The 21,271-nt window shown below is 53.5% G+C and overlaps 1 protein-coding gene across 1 annotated transcript; it reads right to left on the bottom strand.

The window, feature by feature from the left end:
- Positions 1-1,423: 1,423 nt before the first annotated feature.
- LOC134049111 (SH2 domain-containing adapter protein B-like) lies at positions 1,424-18,111 on the bottom strand. Its single transcript, XM_062501318.1, has 4 exons — positions 17,563-18,111; positions 10,497-10,626; positions 9,343-9,552; positions 1,424-1,582 (listed from the first exon to the last, which is right to left on the bottom strand). Exons 1-4 carry the CDS (start codon positions 18,025-18,027, stop codon positions 1,557-1,559), a joined length of 831 nt encoding a protein of 276 aa, XP_062357302.1. The 5' UTR covers positions 18,028-18,111; the 3' UTR covers positions 1,424-1,556.
- Between the last annotated feature and the right edge of the window lie 3,160 nt (positions 18,112-21,271).

Below are 21,271 nucleotides of genomic sequence, written 5' to 3'. Positions count from 1 at the left end.
AGCAGGCAGAGGGGAAGATGATGCTTTTTCACAAAGCCTTCATCAAGCCACTGCTAACTAACTAACGAAGCCCTCAGGCATCATTCCACTAACAGAAAAGATTTTGCTGGTCCAGCAGTGAATTTGCTGCTGTCATCCCCACCCAGAGAGCAGAGGGGAAAGGTAATGTGCTGCTGGGGAGTAAGAGCAGAATGGAGCTTAGGCTGAAGCATGAGTAGAGGAAACATGTGTGCATGGGTACAGGAGCAACACCAGGAACATGGTTAAAACAAAACGCAAGGTATGTATGAAACAGTACACAGCACCAGAGAGAGGTTCAACCAAAAAAAAAAAAAAGAGCAAGCTGGCCCAAAGACAAAGTATCAAGAAGACAAACAACAGCACTGGAGCCAGTAAATTCTCAGCGATCAGGAGCTCTGTGAAATTCAGGGACTTATACCTAAGATTTATGAGAAGTGAAGGAAAACAAGGCAGCAAAAGATCCCAAAGAGCTTCTATAGGGAGAAACAAGCAAGTCCAAAATCAGCTCATTACTGCCCACAAAGGGTCTCAAATACATGGCAAGGACATGACCACTAGCATCCTTTGTCCCCTGTGACTCAGAGGAGTGCACTGGTTGGACGGGCAAACCAATCTCAGTGTATGCAAGGGCACAGGGAAAATCAATTGCCTTAAAGTTTTTGTGTAACAAAATTTTCCTTTCCACTGTTCTGCTACACTGATCCCCCACTCATAGTGGGATGTGGGCACACAGTCCCATGAAGCAGGAGACAACCATGCACCGCTTTATTAGGCAGTGGTGCTGCACACATAGCCAAGGCTGGTCACTATTTACGTTTGGCAAAGGATGGCAGTGAGTACTGAGCACTGGTGAAGGTATGGGCAGCCTGCCTCACACTCTGCATGCCTCGCTGGCCCCAGGCAGGTCCTGCTCACCCCTGCCAGCCTCCTTACCTGCAGGCACAGCCATTTAGTCTCTCATGGGCAGAGCTAGGCACCCTCATGGAGGTACCTCAGGCCTGCTACTGGATGATTTTATCCCCGTAGTCGCACACATTGCTCCCCTCCCTGGACTTCCAAGGTCCCAGCTCCAGTCCTGGCATCCCAAGGTCTGCCAAGGAGGCAGGGGTGGAGGTGTGGAAAGCTGGCGAGCCCCACTCAGCTCCTTGCACAGGGGGTCCTTCCAGTGCCATGCCAGCATGCAAACCAGTGCATGGGAGCCCCCAAGAGAGCAGGATGAGGGGCCCAGCTGCAGTAATCTCCAACAGCACTGGCTGTGCCCAGTGAGCTGCTCATGAGCTGGTGGTCTGGAGCCCATCCTTGGCATGGCAACGCTCAGCCCCGTGGCCAGTTTTGGGTGCACCCAGCCTTGAGCCTGGCTCATGGGGGTGATTACTATAGGGTACGGATAGCCACTGGGTAAAGCAAGGACATGTGCTCGGCCCCCTTGATGGGCAGCTTGCGGCTGGCGTAGTGATGGATGATCTCTGGCACGCTGTCAAAGGGTGGGCTGTGCTGACCCAGCACGTACTTGTTCTCCTGTGTCCTGGACAGTTTCATGTGCATGAAGCCCTGGCTGCTCCTGCAAGGATAGATTAAGGCAGGGTTAGGGAGTATAGTTGGCCCCAGCCTCCCCTCATCTCCTGACCCCTGACACAGGCAGCCTGTCCCTGCAGCTGAGGGGAATACTGCTGACTCCTGTCTTCAGCCACAGCTCTGCCTGCACCATCCTGCTCCTGGCTGACTCCAACAAAACCCAAAGAGCAAAGGAAGGACATGGCCAACAATGCTGCACTGTGTCCCCTTGGGGAGTATGGCCATGCAGTGGGGTGTGTAGGGCCCATCCAGGGTGCATGTGGATAGGGAAGCCATCACCTGGGCAAGAGCAGCAGGGACACTTGCTGTAGTGTCACTGAAGGGTAGTGGCTTTTGCTCCTTGCATGTGACAAAGCCCCTTTTGCAGCTGCTCTGGCTCTCACAGGATCCCCTCAGCTCCTAGGACTTCAGCTCCCAGATCTCCAGCCTCACCATAGCAAACCAGGTTTTTGGCTGTGGGCCAAAGGATTTTCTCCTTCCCCCTCTCCCAATGCCACTATTGCAGGCTCCATAAAACCCACTCAGCAACACCATTTCCCAGCACAGCACGGGCACCAAGCCACGCCAAGCTGTGCAGTCAGATCCTGCCACAAATGCTGATTCCAAGTGACGGACTAATGGCCCTGTTGCTATTAATTTGCATCTCCAAGGAGAGCCGCAGCCTGTCTGCAGCATCTGGATTGCACATTATAGCAAAATATTGATGACTTAAAAGCAGACAGGATCTCATCAGTGACACTGAGCTGCTTCTAGTGCTGCACAACCCAGCTCCATCCCCCCAGCTGGGGACAGGCCATAATGGACAGCCCAGCTGCATTAGCAAAATGGGTTTGCAATCCATTTGGAGAGAGAAGCAAGGAGCCAGGTATCCTGGGAGACAGCCACAGCCCCCCAATATGAGCTAAGGAAAAGTAATAGCTTGGCTGTATTTTGCGTCCCAGTGGCAGGGAACCAGAGCACTGCCACATGGAACTATGGAGAGATGATACTGATTGTGTTTTGCCCAAATTGCTCCACAGGTATTTGTCACAAGCTCAGGGATGTGGTGAGATTGCACCCCTAGAGAGATGACTGAGAAAACAGGCTGCAAACACCAGCAGCCAGGACAAGGGGTGGGTGCTGCTTCTGCTGAGCACCTTTGCAGGCATGAGGAAGGACACAAAGCTTTGCAGTGTGGCCTCAACCACTCTTATACCCTCCAAGCATCTGAGGCAATGGCATGACCCTGTCCATGACAGGCACTGTGGGGCTGCCTAGCCTGGACTAGCCAGGACAGTTAGAGCAGGGTTAAATCCTTCCAGCTACCTGATCTGCTCCTGGCTGCTCTCCCTTTTGCTTATTTTCCTTTAAAGCAACACCAAAGAACTTTAGGTCAGCACTGGAACACTTTTCATACCATCTCCTTGGCTGTGCCTCCTTTCTCAAAGAGGAAAAAAAAAAAAAAAAAAAGAGTTTAAAAAATAATAGAGAGAACTGCAGACAGCCAGCTTACAGCTATATAAAAAGCATCCCAAGGGATTTTCCTTGAACAGGCTCTACAGAGAAAGGCAGTGAAGTAAAAATCCTGCTTTCAGGGCTGTGGGTTCTCTGCAAACTCTGTAAGGACAGGCAATGCCCATGTAATTCCTTGATGGGCTGGGGAAGTTGGGATACCACTGCACACCATGGCCTAGCTATACATGCCATCTGAGAGGATTTTGCCATAAAACTAAGGATGATAGCAAGAAGTAAGGGGAAAAACACTAAGAAACAGATGGTGGAGAGGTGATGGAAAGCCACCTTTGGTGACGGAATGCCACCTCCCAGGCTCTCCAACACACATGCTGACTAACTCCACTCACAAGGCAATGGTGAGACCTCTCACAGCTTCAAATGCAGCCCACCAACCAGAAGAAGCTGTTGCTCCAGAATGTCTCATGAGCCAAGGGAAGGAAAAAACACAGAAAATTAAAACATCAGTAAAAATTATGTGGGGGTTTTTTGTTGTTGTTTTTGTGTTTGTTTTTTTTTTTTAATTTTATTTTGTGGGTTTGTGCTGCCCCAAGAGCCAGGAAAGAGCTGGATGATCAGCTGTGGGCAGTTCCCCCTGTCAGGACACATGCAGAGATGCTTTGTGATATTTTGGCATTTGGGGAATCTGGAAAACTCGGGAGTATATAAAGATTCCCCAAAAACCCCAAGCAGAAACCAAGCTGTGCTGTGGAGATGAGGTTTCCCTACTGGCAAACCAGAGCAGGGTAAAGCCCTCTCTACAGCTAAGCAATGGATTTGAGGGCTGGGGAGGCAAGGATGGGTACCCACATTTCCATTAACAATGAGTTTGTACAAACTTTCTTTTCCCATGAAACTAAGTTACAAAAAAAAGAGGGAACAAGAAAATAGAGCTGGAAGCTGTAACCAGACACATTTTACTGAGAAGTGAGGCACATAATTTGATCCATCTGAGGGATTATTAGCACTGCAAAGGAAGAGCAGTGGGCCTCCACATCTTCCTGAGAGATGTTTTTGCCAGACATCAAACCAGAAGCCTGTGCCACACCACAGAAAAATGTGGACTTCATACTGCAGCCATTTCTGCCCACTCGTTGTCATCTCATAGTTAGCCAAATTAGCATGGGCACAATTCACTGTGGACACTCAGCTAAGGCACCTGATCACCTCTGCTGTGGGTCCACAACCCCCCAGCCCTGCAGGGCTCACTCACTTCAAGGAGAGGGAGAAGTCATTCTTGCTGGTCTCGCTGTTGCGCACCAGGTAACTGGCCTCCTTGCACAGCCTCAGCAGTGTCTCTGCATCTGTCCGGCTGATGGCCCCGTGGTACCAGCTGGAGGAGGAGAGGGAGCAGCTGTGCTGGGCACAGAGCAGACCCACGGGAAGTGCTCTGCCCTGAGGCAGCGGCCATGCCAGCACCTCCGGCAGGGACCTCCCCAGGGACTGCAGCCACATTCAGGAAGAGGGAATGGGGTGGCACCACTGGGGTTGGGAGACAAAGGGCAGGGACAAACAGGCTGAAATGTGGACCCAAGGAAGAAAGGAAGAAGTAAGTCTGCCTCAGGGCTCCTCATGGTGTGGCCACAGGGCTCCCTAGAGCAGGTGGAAGGGTTGGGCAGCCACTCCAGGAAAGGCAGGACTCACCACTGACTCTCCAGGGGCAGGGCAGGGTCAATCCTCTCCCCGACAAAGGGGCCAAGCTCAGTGGTCAGTGTCTTTGTGCTCTTGAGGCTGCTGGAGCCATGCCTGAGGACAGCCCTGGCCTTCTCCTCCTTGCAGGGCAAGGTGAGGTCGTACCCCAGCCCCTCTGATGGACCTGCAAGATAGACACACATCACATTCTGGGATCCTAACTTTCTCTGGCAGGAAGTAAGAGCCACTTACATCACACTGGGTCACCTCACACTGCCCCATTCCCATGGTCTAAGCAAGGGCAGGGCAGCTCTTGGGCTGCTGCTCACTGCAGTGCCCAGGACGGGCTTCCCAACTCACCAGGCCTGGAGCCAGTAGCTGAGGCCATGGAAGACATTTCCAGGGAGGTTTCAAAAGCTCAGGAGGTTTTGCTGATGCAAAAATAAATTCATTGGCTGTGGTACAGAGATAAGTGAGATGTAGCAAGAACAGGTTCCCCAGTCTCAGAGGAAAAAATTAAATTAAAAAAAAAGAGAGGATAGATGGAGCTAAAGGAAGCGGTCAATTTGGAACCAATGGACACATTTCTGCTGCCACAAATAAACATGGGGTGAAAAAAACAACTCCTTGATGTGGGAAGGGGATATTTTGACTGCAGGTACCTTCCTGATGCTACCACCTGCTTGTCACCAGCCCAGCCACAGCCATAAGCACAGGGGATTGACCAAGATGTGCCCCAGGGACCTAGACTCCCACTGCCTGTTATTTCTGTGCAGGATGATTTCAGCATTAACAATACGGTTTCTCCTTCCTCCCAAGAGTTCATTAGTGCTCCCTGTACTGCCAACCCCCTTGCACAAATTACTTATCCATTGGCCAGACCTCCCACAGTGTGGGGCTGCCAGGGGCTGCCACCGTGGCAGCACGGTCACCCTTGAGGTGGCTGAGCCCAGAGATGCCCAGGGACTACTAGAATGCCCCAGACAGGACAACTTTCCATGCTTCCTGGCTATTGGAGGGGGAGGCAAAAAACAGCCAGAGGGATGTTTTCCTTTCTAGCAGGGCATCCTCTAAGGTAGCTGTTTGAGTGGCACCTTGTCCAGGCCCTGTGCAGGTGAGCAGGACTCCAACCTCCCAGCACTGCAAGGAAGGGAAGGCAGCCAAAAGCAAACCCAGCCAAAATTCTCTGCAACTTAGCATGGCGTAAATCACCCTGAGCACAGCTCAAGGAGGAGCAGCCCAGCATTATGGCTTGACAAGCCCTGCTTCTGTGGCACTCTGGCTTTTCACCACCCATGCTTGCCCTTGTGTATCACATACAGGCTTCAATTTCAACTCATCACCTTAAAAAATTGAGGCAATCATTAAAAAGCCAGACAATCTAACAGCCCAAGTGTTTGCTGGCAGCACAATGTCACTGTGTTACAGGCTCAAAAGAAATGCATTGCACCTGCAAGAGGGAGACAGAGGCATGTCCATGATTAAACAGGATATGAAAAACAAGCCCTTAGGACTAAGAATACATCCTTCAAGACATTCAAGTCACCCCCAGACATGGGAAACAGAAAATGAGACAAAACTCTGGCAAGATAAACTTAACACAACAAAACAAGGCAAGTCAGAGAGGGAAAAGAGATTCTGTGTTGCTAAAACCAGGAAAAATGACAAACTGATGTGTTCATCGGAAGCAGGATGCATATCAGAGCGAGTGTGGAGATAATAAATGATGGGGGAAAAGAAAAGGCTGCATAACAAAGAGATTAATTTTTATTGACACCTGCGTTCATTGCAGGAAGAGGATCAGAAAGTTCCCACCTGCCAAGACCCTTCTTCTTGAGGACTGATCTCAGTCTGCAGCATCCCTACAGATGTGGGAAATACCCAACAAAGCTCTGGCAGAGTGGCCACTCTGCTTTCGAGTGCCCTCACCATCAGCACCAAAACAAGGCATCACCTGCAGCCTGTGCTCAAGCCCACCCAGGAAGCAGCAAAGGCCACACTGGCTTTATCTTATGAAGCTCTGCAGGGATCTGGGTAGCTGCAGATAAAGAACTGAGACATCTGCACCTGGCACATTGCAGTGCCCACCTGGACAGAATTAGAGACACACAGGCAGCCACAGCACGCCACTACACAGAAAAAGGCACAGCTCGCATCCCAGTTCCCCACTGGTAACAATCCAGTCATGGTATTCCACAAACTCCCCCCTCCTAATGCTCTTGGCAAAATCCTAATTCATCACAGCGTAAGAGCAAGGTCCTTAAAAATATTAATAAAGGGTTGAAAGAGAAGCAGAAATATTTGGCTTTCTTAAGTGAGACTACCAGCAGCATCCAAAGGGGATTTACCCAGGGGCTCTGCTCAGCACACACAAGAAAGGCTTCACAACAAGGCAAACCTGAGATGACAAAGCGTACCTGAGAGATTGGCTGCTCAGGATAGCAAAAGCAAGAGTGGAGAATCCACAGGGACCTCCTGACACTAAGTAGCAAGGTAATAAAACACCAGAGGAAACAGAGCAGTGCTAAATGATGCAGAGGGGCAGCCCCAACTTCAGCACTGGGATCTGAATTAACTGTTAACACACCTGTAAGGGACTGGGCAGCAAGAAAACATCAGCTAAGTACTCAGTGCAGTTACTGAGAACACATTAAAAGCAGCCATCAAATGTTGAGAATTTGGAGGCAAAGAGGAGAGAACAAAAAGGACAGTAACAGCTCTGCCATGCCATAGAATAATCCCCCAGAGCAGCTCTGCTGCTTCGAGCAAAGAGGCACCAAAAAGTCAGTGTCTCTTTGCAGCAGGAAGGTGCAGGACAAACACCTGTTGTCCAGCACATGAGAACTGAAGGGGCCAGGAGGATCTGAAGGAGGGCAGAGGAAGAGGCTTGTGTTTGGCACTGCCCAGGGCTAGCCCCAAGGCAACACAGCGGTCCAGAGTCACAGCAAGCATCTGCTGCAGCCCCCCCGGACATGCTGCTGTCATGCAAGACCCACCATTGGTGTCTTCATAGCTGTGCTGGCTGTGCTGCAGAGGAATGGGAGCACCAGCCTCCCCATCTGGGGGGCTTTCACTGCTGTCCAGCTGTCCCACCGGCGGGGGCCATGGCAGGTCTTTAATGACCTTGATTTCAACTGGATGGGGGATGGGAAGGGGGTGGGAAACAGAGAGAAAGAGAGAGAAAGAAAGGGTTTAGAAAAAACCATCAGCAACACCAGAGGCCCACAGAGAAGGACAGCAGTTGTGGGGGGGAAAGACCTCAGGAGCCCTACCCCAGCCTGGCCATCTCATCCCATCCACAGTACCAAGCAGATACAGTGGGGCACATTCCCAGTGGAGACACCGTGGTTCTCCATCAGTTTTTCCAGCCAGCCCTCTCCGGGGTTTGGGGGAGCCTGCAAACACTCCATTCCATATACTCGTCTGTCTGGGGGTCTTGGCAAAGCATCCCATTGCCATCTGTCCTGCCTGTGCATCTGTTTTGCCCTAGGTACCTCCCAGCAACCCACAGGGTCCACATTCCCCTGCCAGGCACCAGTGGGTTGCAGCCTTATGCCAGTAGCAGCTGCCCATCAGCAGGAGTCCCATGGAGCCCCCAAAGGAGGAATGGGCCAGCACAGACATTTTGGCATCACTGAAGTGAAAAAAAACCCTGCAAGACACAGCAGGATCTGCCCTGGCTTCAGAAAAAAAACAGGCAGCAGGCCCCATCGTGGCCCAGTGAACAGCAACCTGACTCCCTTGGGACCTGAAGGGCCCTGGGCAGCATCCACAGGCATCTACATGTGAGCCAGACCTGTGAACACACTACCTCCATGCAGGGATATCAAGCAAAGCAGCTCATCCAGAGCATGGACACCTCAGCACAAACCCACCCAGCAGAGCATGGTGTTCCATGGTGGAGCCTGACACGCTGAAACCTTGGCACAGGGTGGCCTCAAGCACAAGTAGGCACTGTGACACTGAGCCCAGCACACATACCTCCAGCTCACAATGCCCAAACCCAAAAGATGAACCACTCCTCAACCCCAAATTTCCACATCTCTCTCTGCCATCATTTTCACACAGTGCCACCAGCCTGAGCACCCTCAGCGCCAGCTGCAGCACATATACACAATGCTGCAATTAAAATGCATCCTAGATAAGAGTGTAGCAATTAGCCAGCACCGTCAAGGAGTCAGCACTAATGCACAGCATGGATTTCCTCATTACCAAACACAAACAGAATCGATCCCACAGCATGGATAAATAGGTTAGGGGGTCTGGATGAAGGCTCTTTGAATATCCTCCTCCTCTGAGGAAGGAGGGATCTGCTTGAGCCCAGGGTTGAACCTACCCCTGCAACATAATGTTGACAGTGTTAATTTGCACCAGAGGCTGTGATTGGTCAGAGCACAGAAAAGGCAATGGGAGACAGGTGCTGGACAGGTTACCAAGGCAGCTCAATCCATCACTCTGTCCAGCCTGGCTCCCTGCTCAGAGAAACAGCTTCTGCAAGAGCTGCACTCCCTGACTTATGGAAATGCAGAGACCAACATTACTGACCCCCAGAAGATGAAGGAACCCCAAAGATCCAGCTTCACAAAACATGTTGTTTGCTTTATGGCAGCTCCCGTCACTCACCTGCAAAGGCTTTGGAGATCCGCTCCTTCTTCCATTCCCAGGGCTGGTCATATTCCTCCGGTGGCCGCTCATCATCCTCAGGCAGCCGGGACTCCCTGGGCCTGGGGCAAGCTGGGCAGTCACCGTCCACGTCCAGCACAGGCTCATAAGGAGTGTCATAGAGGTGCAGCGGCCGGGCGGGAGCATCCCGTAAGCCCTTCTGGCGGATCTCTATCCAGAGAGGAGGAAAAAGACCATGAGCCTTCTGCCCAACACAGCCATATTCCCCAAAACTGTGCTAGACGACAGGGTTCAGTGTCTCTCGTGGGTAAAATGGGGTAGGGAGCACCAGCAGAGGAAGAGACAGAGAGCAGCTGCCAGAAGCAGGAGAGCTGTTCAGCAGCACCAAGATACACCCTGGGCAGCCTGGCAAAATGCAGTCCATGGGGACAGAGTACCCTGAGCCTGACTTCCTGAAAGCAGTGAGGCTGGGTTTCTCCCCTGGACACCCAGAGTGGTTGGTTTAATAAAATGTCCTTCCCTCAAGCAAAACAAAGTCTCTCCCACAGGCACAAGCAGTCTCTCCACAGCTTGCTGGCTTTTCCAAGAAATATAATGGTCTACTTCAAAAAGCCACATGAGCTTTCCAGAAATCACTTGCTCCAGGAAAACCACAGAGCTGGAAAGCAGAGCCAGAGCCAGCATGGTGACCCTGAGCACTGCCTTGAGGAGCACATGCTCCCAGCTCGCCAGCTTTCCAGCCCTAGACAGGCCCACTGGGGGCCCTGCTGCTGCAGCAGACACAGCATATTCTGGCCCAATCCTAACTGAATTAAATAGCTCCCACATCCATCTTAGTTTTAAGCCAGATGCATGTAATGTCAGGTCTCTCCGGGCTCAACCTGGCAGTTGGGGTCCTGGAGGACAGCATTGCAGGGGGAGATGTGCCTGTAGGGCTCACAGTCTTTGCATGCTCTTGCAAACCCAGCGCACAAAGATAAAGCTGGGAAAATTTGCCTGCAAAATGGCTGTCCCCCACCACAACCATCACCCAGGTTTGCCTTACATGGGGGAGCCAATGCTGTTACAGGCTGCAAGGAACAGAGTACAGTGGCCACCAAACTCAGGGACCAGAGGTGTTAAGAGTGGCCTTTGCGTGACGCTTTCCACCTTACCAGCCATCATCTTCTGGGCTTCATATGGCTCCATATATCCATCATTCTCCATCACCTTCTCCAGCCCTGCCTGGCTACCTGCCACCTGTGTCGCATCAAAGGGATCCGCATAGTCCTCCAGAACAGCCAGCTGGAAGAGGGGAAGAATAGGAAAAGGGTTAAGGCAGTCTCTGCCTTCATTGGAAGGTGGAAGGCAGAGTTCACCATGAGCTCCTCCAGCAGCAGCCACAGCGGCCACCGAGAACTCAAACCCACGTCATGACAGCCTTGCAGAGCCCTGCAGGCAGCTGACAGCTTTCCAGGCACTGGCAGTCGGCTGTGGAAATGGTCCAGCCTTTGTCCTGAAAGTTGAGATGGAGCCAAGCAGAGCAGAAGGCAGCTCTGCCCCTCCCTCACCATCAGGCCCCAAATGCCAGCACTCACATACACCCTGGCCAGGTCCCCATCGTGGTGCAGGGCTGCCAGCAGTGCCATACCCCTCCATGGCACCCAGATGTTCTCCTGCACACAGCTACATTTCCTTTCCCAAGGTGGAGAAGGGGCACAGATCCCAAAACAGGGATGTCAGCTGGCACTGGCACAATTAGGAACTCACTGGTTATTTTCCAGGGCTCCTGTGCACTCATTTCAAGAGCCTTTCTAACAAAAGGGCTAAGAATAGCCTATGGCTTCCTCTCCACTCCTTCCCAGGCCTCCAGAGCATCCCCAGACACATCCTAAGTTAAGTAAGACAAGATAGAACCTTCCTCCAGGAAGCAGAACCAGGAGCTTCTCAAGTGCCATGTCACAGGGTCAGCACTAAATTCCTGCAATTTGCACTTACCAGTGAAAAGGAGAGGATTCTGCAGTAGGTTATGGGGCCTGTCCCAGAGCTCAATCCCCTCCAGCACTGGAGCCACATGCCCCCTCTAGCATCTCAGCACCTTCCCAGTCAGAGCACCCCATCACATGACACTGCAGTCCCCAAGAAGCCTGGAGCTGTACATCCCACCTCCAGACACAAAGCCTGCTCCCAAAGAGGGGCCAGGCAGTATTTCCATCAGCAACCAGGTGTACTCAAGCACCTTAGCAGGGTCTGGTCACTTACCAGGATGCAAACCTCCAGCTCGGAGGGATTTGCTACCACAAAACAGGCTATGCAATGTCCCATAGCAAGGACAAAATGTTCCGAGCATGGTGTGGCAGCTGCTTAATCCCACCTGGTACCAGGCTCCATCCTCACCACTATGCTGCACCTGCTCCTGAGCCACAGAGATCATGTCTGCTCACACATTTCTCTGCAGCTCAATCAATCACCTTAAAACAAAAGCTTTCTCCCTCCTTCCTGTGCAAAATGCCCAATAATAGCCTGTGACAGAAAACCCAGCAGGAAAAGGGAACAGGAACTGCAACTGTAAACACCTCCCCACAGTCCCAAGACTTGGCATCCCTGTGAGCTACATGAGGCACACAGCTCTCCACGCCCAGCTCACCACCTCTTCCCTAAATGTCCCAGCTATATGGGCAGCCGATGCATGGGGAACCGGGTCAGCTCTCCAAGCCTGCTCCCTCCATGCCTGGGCACGAGCGAGTAGCTGATCATCTCCAGACCACATCCCAGCTGCCCCACAGGAGTAGAACAGGGTTCTACGGGAGCTGCAGATGCTCTCACCCGTCAGCAAGGCAGCAGAGGACAGACAGTGTCAGTGCAATGGCACCATCCCAGGAAGGGGGCAGCAAGCCAGGACAGGGCTGCAGGAGTAGCCAGCCCCCAGCTTTGCAGTGGGAGACAGGCAATCTGCTCTCACCTCTATCATCCAAAGGGTAACACGGCATCACTCAGGACTCATCAGGCACTGGGGACACGAAGGAGCAGTGCTGACCCTGGGGGTTTGCACCCCTTTGCTTGCCACCACTAGAGCAAAATTCCCCAGGGGAAATGCAAGTCACTGATGACTTTTACAGCTGCTTGGTCAACCAGGACCTGCTTCCCATCTGCTGCCTGTAAGATCTCAGTGAAGCCACTCCAAACAGCCAGGAGTTTCCATGGCCTCTCCCATGCCTCAAAAGCTGCAGAGGCTTTTGCTGCACCTCAACACCTGGAGAGCACAGCCCTCTGACAGCAACAGCACCTTCATACATGTGCTCAAGACAATGGAGGCACAGGCAGGCCAGCAGTGTCCCTACACATACAAATGCACCAACTCAACAGCGGAGGTGGATGAATAGGCAGCACCATGTCCAGTGTTAACTCTCAGCAGAGCTCTGATGACTCCAAGCATGCTGGGGGGCTGTGAAATGCAGTTTGCTGATCCTCCTGGGGTTAGCTGTCTGTTCCTAAGGTCCTGAGCTCAACCTGACCACATTCAAACCTGCCATGAACCACATTTCTTAGACAGGCACAGACCAATCTTGCTGATCGTGCCAGTCCTGGACCTTCCCTCTGTGCCATACACACATAGCAGCTTCAGACAGGGCCAAGAGGCTTCCCTGCATGCAATGGTCACTGTCATAAAATCATTAAGGTTAGAAGGGAAAGACCTCTAGATCATCGTGCCCAACCTTATTTCCAAATATATTTCCTCATGTTTAGGTCTGGCTTCCCACGGAGGAACACACGAGCTCCAGCAGGCTCACAGAGTGGCCCCTACACAGATGCTTCCAGGTCTAGAAAGCAGAGGATTGTGGAGAATCCTAACAGGTCTCTCAAGACCCTAAAACTGAGTATTTTGCCTGCAGAAGTTCATAGAGGCACTCAGCAGAGATTAGATGGACTCTGTTGGCAGAAGATGAGGTTTTCTGGGTTCAGCTTGGACCCAGAGCAAGTGGCTCTGATTAAAGGGAAGCTCCTTGGGTTTGGGGGGAATTTGCCACACTAGTTTGTTTCTCCACTGCCTCAAGGATGCCACTTCATAGGAGCAAGATCTTCCAACCGTACAGTGATGAGAACATAAATCCATTTGTTTTCTAAATGGTTAGATATTACAGCAGAGAGCCACAGAAAAGGTAGGAAGGCAATTACTTTCTCCAGGAGCATGACAACCTCGGGATGTACAAGCAAGCCCATGAGAATAGTACCTCAAGCCCCAAGACTGAGGGACTGGAGGCTCCAGCCAGTGCCAAGAATGGGGCAAACAGCAGGAATCATGCAATTACTGGGCACATCCTGATGCCCTTACACATGGGGCTGTATTATGGTTGCCCAGGAAACTGCATCTCTGACATTTCCTAATCTGAGTATTGGACTTCTTGAGCCATGCAGGGCTCTCAGCAATAGCCACAGGGCAAGCAGCTTCCAAGAGTGAGAGGGGGCCACAGCCACTGGCAGGGCAGCTCCTTTCCCCCTTTGGTCAAAGGCCAGGCATATCCATGCTTTGCTCATGTTCAGTGCTGCTGAGGGAGCTGCTCACTGCCTGCCGATCCCACCATACAACTGTGGAGGCATTGTCTGCTTATACATAGCACAAGCTTTGCTAGATTTGAAATAATTTGGGTACAAAGCCACCATCCCAGGGCAGCTCGTGGTGCAGACCAGTCCTTTAGGGAGCAGCCAAGCACCACTGGCACCTGGAAACATATCCTGCTTGAGCACAAGTGTTTTTCACATGTGTATCTGCCATAGCAATACACACCCAGATCCCTGCTGCAGCACTGAAGCTGGTCTCACTCTATTATACATGCCAACAATAAGGGGGGAAAAAGAAAATCAAAACAAAATTAATGCGAAGAACCAAACTGTCTCTGGGTTCTTGCAGTCAAGCAGCTTTTATGCTGTCCACCAGTGAAGGTGACAGATCAGAGCTCTTCAAGAGCATTCACAGTTCAGACACCAAAATCCCAGGGCAGAGCTTGAATTCTTTGTCCCATCTTGGCCAGAAACATTCTACCTGCCATCACCTTCTGCCACAAAAAGATGTTGCACTCTACACAGAGGTTTGCAGAGGATTGCTGGGGAGATCCTCCACCTGAAAAATGAGTTTCCCACCCTGGAGATAAAGTGCATTTGGGGTCTCCTCAGAAGATTGGTTAAATTGAGCAAACTCTGTCAGGTGCAAAATTCTTCCAGTTTAATACATCTGGCAGCTTGGCTTTTGGCAGACACTGAAGCCAAACCCAAAAGCAAACACAACACTGACCTTCCAAGAAGGGTCTGGTCCACAGCCCACAGGGGATGGCTGGGCCAGGCAGAGAGCCTAGGGCTGCACCCGTGGCACAGGAAGAAGGCACACGGGACAGCACAGCATCAGCATTGCATAAGATGACTCAGTTCAAGGAGGCTTTCACAGGAAAGACACACACCCAAGAGCTTCCTGACTGACTGTTCCCACACCCTGCGGCACTGACCCTGCACTTCTAACAAGGACAGCAGAGACTGATCTCGGTGGGCACAGCAAAAAGATGGCCTCAGGCAGGCATCCCCAGGCCCATCCTCAAGCATGCCCTGGGTGCAGACAGCAGAAGGTCCCTCATCACATCTCTCCCCACTGCATCCCGGTGGCATTGCTTCTTGTGCCTAATCCAAATGCAGGGAAGACATCTCCAGAATATCCACCTGGCTCAGGTGAACCTCACAGAGCCAGTCCATTGTCCACTGCTGTGGGGAAAGGCCTGGCAGACCAAGCAGAATTAAGAGGACCTGTGCTGTCCATATCATTTCCAGCTGAGTTTGGAAATCAGCACAAGCCACTGCAGAGCTCGCTCTAATGCATCCCCACAGGATGCTGCAGAACCCACAGAAGGCACAAAGATGTGACAGCTCGTGCTACAGCAACAAAGTATCATGTGGCCCAGACAGGAAGGATTCCTGTACCAAGGTGTTCCTGCCCATTCCATTCTCCAGAACAGGCAAGACAGCTACAGCAGCTATAGGGTGCTCAGGGAACATAGTCAGCCCCCAGTCACAACAAACCACATGGTCTCAACCAAACCACACAATCAGGAACCACTGACTGCTCTTTCCACTTCTCTCCATCCTAACTGTTCCCACTTGGAAGAGCTGCTTATTTCATTAGAGTGATTTTCCCCATCAATCATTAACAAAAACCCTCTCTGCTCTCGCAGCTTTGTCTGTACATACAACTGTACTTCTCCTTTAATCTTCAGCATCACCACATCCCAAAGGGTCTGGAGTCTCAGTCCCTGCAGCGGGTAGGGAACTCTCCTCCCAAGTGTGTGAGCACTGAGCCCCTTGCACAATCATCATCTCAGCAGAGGTTCCAGTACCCCTTCCCTGTTCCAGGACAGCTTGACATCACCACGAGCAAGGGTCACAAGCAGAAGTAACCCCCCAGCAGGCACTTCCATCCTCCTGTACCACCTCCAGGAAGAGCCATCATGATGTTGGAGTAGTTGGGGAACCCTCCCACTGCTCAGTCCAGTAGATGAGAGCTGCAAATGGCTTTTCAGAGTTGCTCCACATGGTAGATACTCCCTGGCTCTTTCGGGAAAATTGTGTTAATGGACAACTGCAAGCACTATCAAGTATTTCCACTTTTACTTTGGTTTCACCCAGACTCTGGAGCTCTGTGCCTATCATAGACCAGAGCCCTAAAGAATTAGAAGTCTCCACCCTACAGTGGCATGCAGAAGACTATCAGTAATCTAATCACCACCTATCTCGGAATAATGAAGGGTCGTCTTCAGCCTAGTGCTGTTAGCATAGTTTCCTTGAATGTATCCCAGCTTCTGACTTTTCTCCAAACTTCTCAGATTCTCCCCAGCCAAATCCAGTTTGGATCCCCAAACAGCCTGGCTGTACCTGTCAGCAGTCTCTGCTTCCCACAGCCCTGGCTCATCAGCCCTTTGCACATCACAGCCTGAGTCCACATGCTTCTGCTCTGATCCCACAACATGTTCCAGAGGAAAAACCATCCGAAACTGCCTCAGCAAACCACAGCACCATGGTAGCACCTCTGGTCCCTACTACCTGTGCCACCCTCCTGTTCCCCCTCTGCTACCTGCAGCAGCCAGTTTACCCAGCTCAAAAGGAGAGCTCTGCTGGGCCACTCCAGAAATGTCCAAAAAGCAATTAGTCAGTACAGGCAACTTCCCGAGATCCACTAGCAACAAGTTTTTCTATCTGCTAAAAACGTTCTCTAGCAGATTTTTCCCGGTGCTCATTTCATTGTGCTGCCCGGCAGTGCCAGGACCACGAATGGCATCACTGACTGTATCCACGATTCCCTCCACCAGCCAGATCTGCAATCCCATCGAGTTCGCCTGACAAGCCCCGTCTTGCAGGCGGCAGCGCTAGCGGGCACTAATTACCCCCTCCTGCCTTTATTTGCGCAGTCCCCGCATCAGCCTCTCCTCCAAGAGGAAAGCCTGGCACCAGCGGCCGCAGCCCCGGTTGAGCTTATCCTCCACCAGGTCTCTGTGGCACTCAGAACCCGTCTCCCCATGGGGAGCTTCTGCCCAGCTCCTACCTCTTACCGGGGATGTTTCTCGCCTCCTTGCCAGCACTAGCAGCTCCAGGCTGTCCTCTCAACCCTGGAGAAGCCGGGGGGGGGTTGGGGGGGCGCAGACAAAGACGCGCTGAGGCTCCCTGACAAAGCATCGCGGCATCTCTGGGGGTACGGCCGCTGCCGCTGGAACAGGCAGCTCGGGCAAGGGGGCAGAAGAAGATCCGCCAGACACGGAGCGATGGAAGGCCCAGGGTCACCGGCCCCAGAGTCGGAGGGCACCACAGTCGGTCCTGTGCTCCTCTGCGAGCGCGATTCCCGCTGGGGATCATACCTGCCTCCCGCGGGAGCCGGAGGAGAAGCCGGGGCCACCCCCGTTCCTGCTGACGTGTGCCCAGCATGTCAGTGCTACCGGGGCACCGGAGGACGCGACACGGCAGCCCCGTGGAGCCTGGCCGCGTCTCCCCCTCGGTGCTCGAGGATCCTAACCCTGCTCCTTATACTGTGGATGCCAACAGTCTGGCCGGACCACCGAGGGCATCTCCGAGGCGCTCAGGCTCCACCTGCTCCTAGGGTCCTGGTCCTGCTCCTCACGGCAGGGGCAGAGAATCCGGCGCGGTCACTCGGGGCATCGCAAGTGGCGGGATACCGCGGAGAGCACCGGGGCCCCGCGTCCGGTCACTCACCTCCTGCGGTGGCTCGTCGGGCAGTTCGGGGCCATCCGGGGGCGAGCTGGGGGGGGCCGGCACCGGCGGCGGGGGGCTGGCGGGTACCTTTTCCACCGCCTCCACCTTGATGAGCCGGTGTTTGGGCGAGACGTAGCGGGGTCCATCGGGGGCGGCGGCGGGCGGCGGGCCACTATAGGGGTCCTCGAAGTCGCGCTCCTTCTGCAGCCGGTAGGCCGCCACGATGTCGGGCTGGGCGGCGGCCAGCGGCTCGGCCGCGCCCCCGGGCGGCAGGGGCGGCTGAGGCGGCGGCCCAGCACGGTAGTCGGGCTTGGGCGGCGCGGGCGGCGCGGGCCGGGCGCTGCGGAAGCCCAGGTGTTCGCGGAGCCAGCGGGCCATGGTGCCCACACACTGCGGGGCCCCGCCAGCCCCCGCCCCGCCGCTGCAGCCACCGCGCTCCGAGCCGGCCGCTCCGCTCAGAAGCATCGGCGCCGGCGGACTGAGCGCGGCGGCGGGGCTCGGGGGGGCGCGGGGGAGGCGGCCAGTGCCACCTGCCGGAGCGCCGAGTGCGAGGCCGCCCCGCCCGCACCGCAGCCCCGCGCCCGCTTTCCCCCGGCACGGCGCGCCGCGGCCCGGCCTCCCCGGCCCGCCTCCCCCGGGGCCCGCCCCGCTCTCCTACCGCTTTCCGCCGCGCCCGGCCCTCCTCGGCCCTCCGAGCCTCGAGCGGCTGCGGGCTGTCGGCTCGCTACTGGGGGCCTCGGGCCCGATCCAGCCCCGGCGCTGCCCCCAGCCACCCCGGAGCGTCCGTCGGCACCAGGGAAAAGGCTCCCGGGGAGGCAGCTGGCGAGACAGGGCGGTGAACGGTTCCTCATGGGATCTCAGAACGTCTTGAGCTGGAAGGAGCCCTCAGGGGTCATCCAGTCCAACTCCTCGGTGGAAACCCGCTGCCTGGGAGGTGTTTGGTGGGAGCAGCCCCGTGCAGGACCCCCGGATCAGTTTGCTCTAGGGAGACACTGAAACGCAAGGCTGCCGCTGTAGACCGCCACAAGAAACGCTGCGGGAGGGGATGAGCAGGGACAAGGCAGGGAAGTGCTTGGGAAGAGCGCTGAGTTCAAGCTGAATGTACAGAGACATTGGAGCCAGCGTGCAGAGCTGATCCCCAGCACACGGGCTGGAAGACATTCCCTGGGATGCAGTGGGAATGTGGCACTGGGAATGTGGCACTGGGAGCAGTGTGTTGGAGCATAGCAGCAGAGCCCGAGGCCATTGTAGCAACAAAATGCATGTTAATACATATTCTGACTGCTCCCCCTGGACACACAGCCATCAGCAGCCGGCAACCTTCTTGGCTCACCCACCACCAAGACTGGGTCCCATGCTCTCCAATGCCCCAGCAACCCTGTCTCCAGACCTATGCCCCCAAATCTTTCACATCCCTTTTTAAATACACACTGTCACCCAGACCTGCTTCCAGGCTCACAGACTGGATCCCCTGAAGGCCATGAAAAAAGGGCCAGAGACAGGGTGGTCCAAGAGTGGGACCCCCACAGAGGTCCCACTGCAAGCTGTGAAGCTGTGCAGACTCATGCAGTGGGCAGGGAGAGATGCCACTGTGTTCTGGATGTCCTCACACCATGAGCCATGGTCCTGCACAGTGTGGGGACAGATGCTGGGATGTTGCTGTCAGGGTGCCTAGCTGGGGAGAGAAGTTTCTTATGGTGACATCCTTCCTACCAGCCCTGCGCAGAAGGCAGAGTGAAGGGGGGGGCTGCCAAGGAACTGAGCTTCCTGTGCCAACCTGGCGTGGTATGTTCCCAACAAGTGCTCAGGGAGCCCACTGAGTCCCAGATTTACTGAATCCTTGAACACACTCCTTGAGTAACCAATCAAGATCTGTCAAGTCCAACAGGACACCAAGGAGCTTCCTCCATAGGGAGAAGACAGCCATGAAACCCAGAAAACAGCACTGGAAATTTCAAAGCATAGTGATTGCAAGATGCAAAAGGCATCAGGAGAAAAAGCATCTGTAAGGAACAAAGCGATCACCAGGCAGTGTTTGCAGTCTAGCAGCAGACCTCGCTCTCAGCAGATGGAGATGAAGAGACTTATTAAAATGCAGAAAAGACAGAGATTCTCAATAAATTTGCCTGTCCAGCATTTGGAAGGAAGCAGAGCTAATGGCACTTGAGATTGAAAGCACTTCCACCCTCTGTCAGTAAACAAGGAGGATGTTCAGCAACAGCTGTAGGAGATTGCTCTTGTTAAGTCTTCAGGCCTGGAAAACACATGCTCAGTGTCTCCAGAGAGGGGACTGAGGAGGGATCTAGCTCGTGGTGGTGTTTGGTTTTTTAAAATATTAATATTAAATTTAAATACTAATACCATATTAGAGGATTTGCAGAAGTTCTTCCTTCTCATTGCAATCCTTACATTGCCCCCCCCCTGCCTCGGAGAGGCAGCTGTGCTGGGGTCATGCTGGGATTTGACAAAGGTCTGTGGTCCACTCTCATGTAGGACCCCAGCACCTCCCCACCATTTGTTGGGCCTGTTTCTCTTCCAGATTGGCCCAATGTAGCCCTGTGATCTGTGATTCTAATCTGTGTCTGAGGCATCACCTTCTCACCTCAGGCTTCAGCAGATCTTGGAGGGGCATCAAAATCCCTGGACTCACCTGAGCCCTCAGATTTGAGCTTCCCCTGGATATTGGCTTCTCCTTGGCCAAACCACCTGGGCAGCAACACAGGCAGCAGGTGAAGAGAACACAGCTGAGATGAGAATCCCCTTAGGAGATTAATTTGTGCTTGGGGACCTTTAAGGGGCCTCCAGAAGGAGACCAAATGACCTTACCACCTGCATGGCTTGGCACAAGCGCAGGCTGCTCATATTCTTTTCTGCAGTCATGACGAAGGCTGGTGACATCCCTCTGTTCACAGTGGTTCACTTCAGGTTTGGAGGAGCAGTGGCAGATTTCTACATTCCCACTGCCAAAGCCAGAATCTATTGGCAGCTGATGCTGCTCAAATCCCAACTGTTTACATGGTCCATATCTTATTTGGTTTGGTGTCTGCACTGTAGAGACAGACCCTGATACCGCATTGGTGGCTGTGATCCCACTCCACCTGCGAGTCACTGGAGCTCACCGTGACAGATGGCTGTCATGGAGTGTTGTGGATGTAGGGACTGGCAAGGGACGTGGGGTGTTACTGGCAGACGGGAGAGGATGAGGCTACACCGCTTGCATGCCAGACTCCACGTTTTAGCTTCTCTCTCATGCAGCCGCAATGGGAAGCATCCCCAGGTAGGATGTGCAGCCCTGGGGGCTGCCTGCTGCTGGCACTGCCCACAGCCCATGGCGGCCCCAGGAAAGGGGCAAGGATGGCTATGAAGTCATTTGCACACAGTCCTCAGATAGGAAGAGAACAATCCATGGCTGTGCAGAAGTGATTTGTGTTTCAGTCTGAGGGACCACGGAAATAGGGTAGGCAGAAGGGCTTTCTGCAGTTGTGTGCAGGGATGCAGAGCTGGTCCTCTGCACTGGAATCTCTGGTCCCACCCTCTTGTCCTCTTTTGAGGAGTCCAGGAGCTCTTTGCTGAGATCTCTGGGCTGGTGCTCACAGCATCACCCCTCCTCTTACCAAAGTAGCCGCTTGCCTGGGTAAATCCAGACAAGTCAGAGCACACACCAGGAAGAAAAAGCCAGGCAATGTCTTCAGGGCTTCTGCCAGACCAG

This window comes from Cinclus cinclus, chromosome 13, assembly GCF_963662255.1.
Source record: "Cinclus cinclus chromosome 13, bCinCin1.1, whole genome shotgun sequence".
NCBI lineage: Eukaryota > Metazoa > Chordata > Aves > Passeriformes > Cinclidae > Cinclus > Cinclus cinclus.
This window is presented reverse-complemented; position numbering and strand designations above follow the sequence as displayed.